This window comes from Hemiscyllium ocellatum, chromosome 16, assembly GCF_020745735.1.
Source record: "Hemiscyllium ocellatum isolate sHemOce1 chromosome 16, sHemOce1.pat.X.cur, whole genome shotgun sequence".
NCBI classification, from domain to species: Eukaryota; Metazoa; Chordata; class Chondrichthyes; order Orectolobiformes; family Hemiscylliidae; genus Hemiscyllium; species Hemiscyllium ocellatum.
In genome coordinates, this window is record NC_083416.1 from 30,746,937 (window position 1) to 30,751,382 (window position 4,446).

A 4,446-nucleotide genomic window follows, 5' to 3' on the forward strand; every position below is an offset into this window, starting at 1 on the left:
AATAAAACCAGTAATTTGGTGCATTCAGTGAATGTCCTGTATGTGTGGTGACCAGCTTGCTGAGATATCCAGCTATCCAAATATTACTGCCACTATTAAAAAGAAGTTTGTTGGTTGTTACATCTCCCATCTCACAATAACAAAACTAGGTTTTATTTCCTAAAGCTTCTAATGGAGAATAAATATTAATACCTGGAAATAGGCACTGGAAAGTTAGACATTCCTTTGGTAGGAGCCAATCCTATCATCAGATTGTTGTAAAAAGTCATTAATAGATCATGTGTTAAACATTTTATATCAAAAATAGTTGAATTCTATTACATTTTTTGAAATATTCAACTTGTCAAAATATAATGCAATGTAGATTGGAAATGGACTGTGTAGTGTAAATATCAAAAGCCTTACAAATTGTATTGAGGCACCTTAGTGTGAAACATGCTGTTTGGAGAAAGTTAAATTTTATACCATTCTCCATTTCAAGTCCAGATATTTTGCAATGCATTTTTACAAATGGTATGAATAAAGTAGATTTTAGAGAGAAAAGAATGTCTTGTTAACTTCTACTAAAGAGTCATACAGCATAGAAACAGACCCTCGGTCCAACCAGTCCACGCTAACCATAATCTCAAACTAAACTAGTCCCACCCGTTTGAGCTTGGTCCATTCCCCTCCATGCATTTCTTATTCACGTACTTGCAATTGTAATAAGTATAAGAAATCTAAAAGTAAATTTGCAGTCTCGAGCTGCCTCTGCGCTACTATCAGCCCACCTTTTTTCTTAGTGTTAATGTTAATCTCTCGAATAAATAATGGGACCAGATTCGTAGGAACGTTCTGCATTCACAAAGAGCCGAGGAGCCAGACTTGTAAAATAAGCCTGAGGTAGATAGTTATAAAAACATATTGGTGATAAGGTTGCATTTATTGTGAAGTCTGAACAGACTTCTGCTAGTTAACGAAACTGGTCTATTTTCTGACTCCGTAATAACTAACGACCAGCCGCTGTGTAATTTATCGAAATGTCTATCCAAAAGGTGGGGGCGAAATCTAAAATAACGTAAAGTCGGAGCTACTGGAAGTGGGCGCATTTTGATAACAGAGGCAGTGCTGTCGATGAGTTTAACTGTAAATGCTTTGTTTCAAATTAATCTAAAATCACGCAAAGGAAGTGTTTTGAAGATATAAAGTTTTATTTGTACACGAATAACAGCCAATATTGATTTGAAATAATAAATATCCAAAAATGTTTCATTTCTTAATTACCTGAATTCATATGAAAGACCAAAATAGCTTTATGGTTTGTTTTGACGTTGTGCGAAAGTATATCGACCAGGAAATCAAGTAAACATTAAATTGTCCCATGCCTGTTCCGCGCAGAAATAACAAGCGTTTATTGCACATAATCCCACACAGATCCGTTCCTAGCGTTCGCGTACAAGAAAATTCCAATACCCAGGCACAGACACTAAACAATGCCACAGAAAACTCATTTCAGTAGAACAGCTTTTGACTGACAATGGTACAAGATAATTATTTGCTATAAAAGTTTTTTTGTTGTTGTTGACAGTATCCAATCGATGCGTATTCACGTGAAACGACGCTGTCTCTTAATCTGCGAAACGGGGGGGAGGGAAGGTGTTGGAAATTGACAAGCCTCACCTTCATTGTAAAGAGAAACGTCCAGAGAACTCGAGCACTGTCTGACTCGAAAGTGCAACATTGCAAAATACAGTTATGCACTTAAAGGTCACAACGAATACACCACAGTACAACTACAGACACAAGGATGTGAACGCGCCGGCACACGAGCACACGTTTGTTTCCATTTTATGAAAATTGGTGGGTGAAGACAGGATTGGGAAGGGGGTGGGGATGTTACCTAACTCCTAACTCGAACTGCGCGTACGGAAGTTAACAAACCTGTTGGGCATCTAACTTCGAGAAATCGGCTAAACCGGGCCCTTCCTCCTCCTAATACACAGATATCCCAACACAACCGCACACATTGCACTGTCCGCTTTCCCTGTGCTGTGCGGCTGGGTGATCTCCCCCCCCTTACTGACCGCAATACAAAGGCTAACCTCATCGCTCAACACTCACTATTTCACTCCAAATGTTCCCAGCAATTGTCCGATAGAATCTATTCCACTTCCTTGAGATCACTTCTTGAACTGAATTGAATGGCGTGAGGTTCTGTTACGGATGGTACAAAACGGTGTGCCAATGAGCACTCAAGGGGATAAAGAGGGCGCAAAACAAAAATGCTTTCAGTAGGGTCGACATGGCCTTTGTGTGTAGGCGTCATGCGAGTTGTAAACATTTAAACATTCACTGTTAATGCTCATGTAGCAACATTCAAGAACTGTCCTATTTTACTGAGCTGGCTTCTATCTCCCGCGGGGCGAGGGCTGGAGGGGGGTCTCACACTTTCACCACAATGTACTTGCACTGCGTGCACAGAGTTATGAGGTAGGCGAATGCATGAAAAAGTACAAGCGGAATCGAGTGGGAACATCTCGTCTTCCGAGAGTTTCGGTGCGGCCCCCCCTCCCACTGTGGCCGAGTGCCGCCCGGGCTGTCACTGGCTCGGGGAGTGTCGCTTGAGCCTCCGTTTAAATGACCGAGTCCAGGAGCCTGCGTTCATTGGCAGCGGCCGGGGGGCTGCAGTTGGCCGCGGGCGGCGCTGCGCCCTCCAGGCCGCCGGGCAGCCCGTTCCCCAGGCGATCCTCGCTCGGCACGAGGTTCTCGTTGGGGTAACTGCTGTGGTGGGTGGACGGCGGCGAGCTCCGGCAGCCCCACAGCACCGTCTTGAAGGCGTGCCTGAAATCCGAACTGCGGCAGTAGATGAGCGGGTTGAAGGCGGAGTTGGAGTAGCCGATCCAGTTCAGGAAAGTGAACACGGTGTTCGAGATGCTGTCTTTAAAAATGACACTGACGATATTGACCACGAAGAAGGGCAGCCAGCAGAGGGTGAACACCCCCATTATAATCCCCAGCGTCTTCAGAGCTTTGTGCTCCTTCAGATTGAGAAACCTGGGTGTCCTTTTCTGCCCCGGTTTGGCAGCTTTGCCGTTGACAGGAGGGACAGGCTGGTTCAAGTTGTTGTTGAAGCGGCCCTGACACTTGTTGATCTTCTGCAGCTGCTGCCTGGCTTCCTGAAAGACCCGGGTGTACAGGAAGATCATGACGAACAGGGGCAAGTAGAAGGAGACGATGGACGAGGAGATGGCGAACTCTTTGTTGACGAAGAACTCGCAGCACCTGGGGTCCGCGTAGCACTGCAGGGGGCCGGTCTCATTCAGCTTCCACCAGCCCATGTAGATGGGCAGGAAGGAGGTCAGAGCGGCTACCATCCAGACCACCAGCACCACCAGGCGAGCCTTGCACTTGGTCAACAGCGTCTGGTAGCGGAAAGGCGAGGTAATGGCCAGGTAGCGGTCCAGGGCGATCACACACAGGGTGCCAATGCTCGCCGTCACGCACAGCACATCCAGCGAGGTCCAGAAGTCGCACCAGAAGTTCTCAAAGTACCAGACGCCGGTGATACTGCGGACGCCGGCGAAGGGAACCACGATCAGCCCCATCACCAAGTCCGCACAGGCCAGCGACGTGATGAAATAGTTGGTGACCGTCTGCAGCCGCTGGAAGCGGGCGATCGCCGTGATCACCAGCACGTTCCCGAACACGGTCACCAGCACCATGACCGACATGACCATACTGACGATGATCTTCCAGGGCTGGGTGAGCTCCCTGCGGACGGCCGCTCCCTCGCTGCCCGGAGCCGCGCTGCTGTTCAGCATGGAGGGGCTCAGTGAGAAATACACCCCGCTCTCGGAGCTACTCTCCTGTGAACCCATTCTCAGCGGCGCTGTACATCGTGCCTACAGCCCTCCCCTCTGCTCTCCTTACACACATCACTCGGCCCACACTCTCACTCCTGTACATGACTGAACTCCGCTCTGTAGCTTCTGTTTGAACACTCTGTCCCTTTCACTCCTATATACCGCCCAGGGGGGAACGTCATGATCTTTCACAACCAATCGCCGTCTAGTTGCTGCTTCAAACCTCCAAACCCTGCACCCAACCTCGCCGTCAGCCCGACCATTTACCTACAAGTGGCAGACACAACTACTTGGGGTTAGCCAACCAGTTATTCAGAAAGGACGCAGGATTCGGGGCTATTCATGTCCGGGAGCGTTAGCCACCTGCCAGTCACAAGAGATATAACATACTTTTATTATGAAGTGTCATTTTAAATTCTTGGGATGAGAAATTCTCTGTAGAAACTAGCATTTGTGCCAGATTCTCACCATCACAGTGCAAGGAACATAATCACGAAAGTATGGGTTTTTTTCCACCCAAAGCCTCGGACCGGCTGAGAGCGCGCACTCAATTTGAAGTTTATTGGGAATTAAGACCTCCCGATTTCAATTTCATCCTCTCCTC

At 47.4% G+C, this 4,446-nt stretch overlaps 1 protein-coding gene across 1 annotated transcript; it reads right to left on the bottom strand.

The window, feature by feature from the left end:
- Window positions 1-1,169: 1,169 nt before the first annotated feature.
- Window positions 1,170-3,974, bottom strand: LOC132823367 (beta-2 adrenergic receptor-like). Its single transcript, XM_060837101.1, has one exon. The coding sequence runs from the start codon at window positions 3,855-3,857 to the stop codon at window positions 2,613-2,615; it is 1,245 nt and encodes a 414-aa protein (XP_060693084.1). The 5' UTR covers window positions 3,858-3,974; the 3' UTR covers window positions 1,170-2,612.
- Window positions 3,975-4,446: the final 472 nt, after the last annotated feature.

Bases quoted from the DNA above. Each gene is read 5' to 3' on its own strand.
- LOC132823367 (XM_060837101.1), bottom strand. From the start codon at position 3,857: ATGGGTTCACAGGAGAGTAGCTCCGAGAGCGGGGTGTATTTCTCACTG.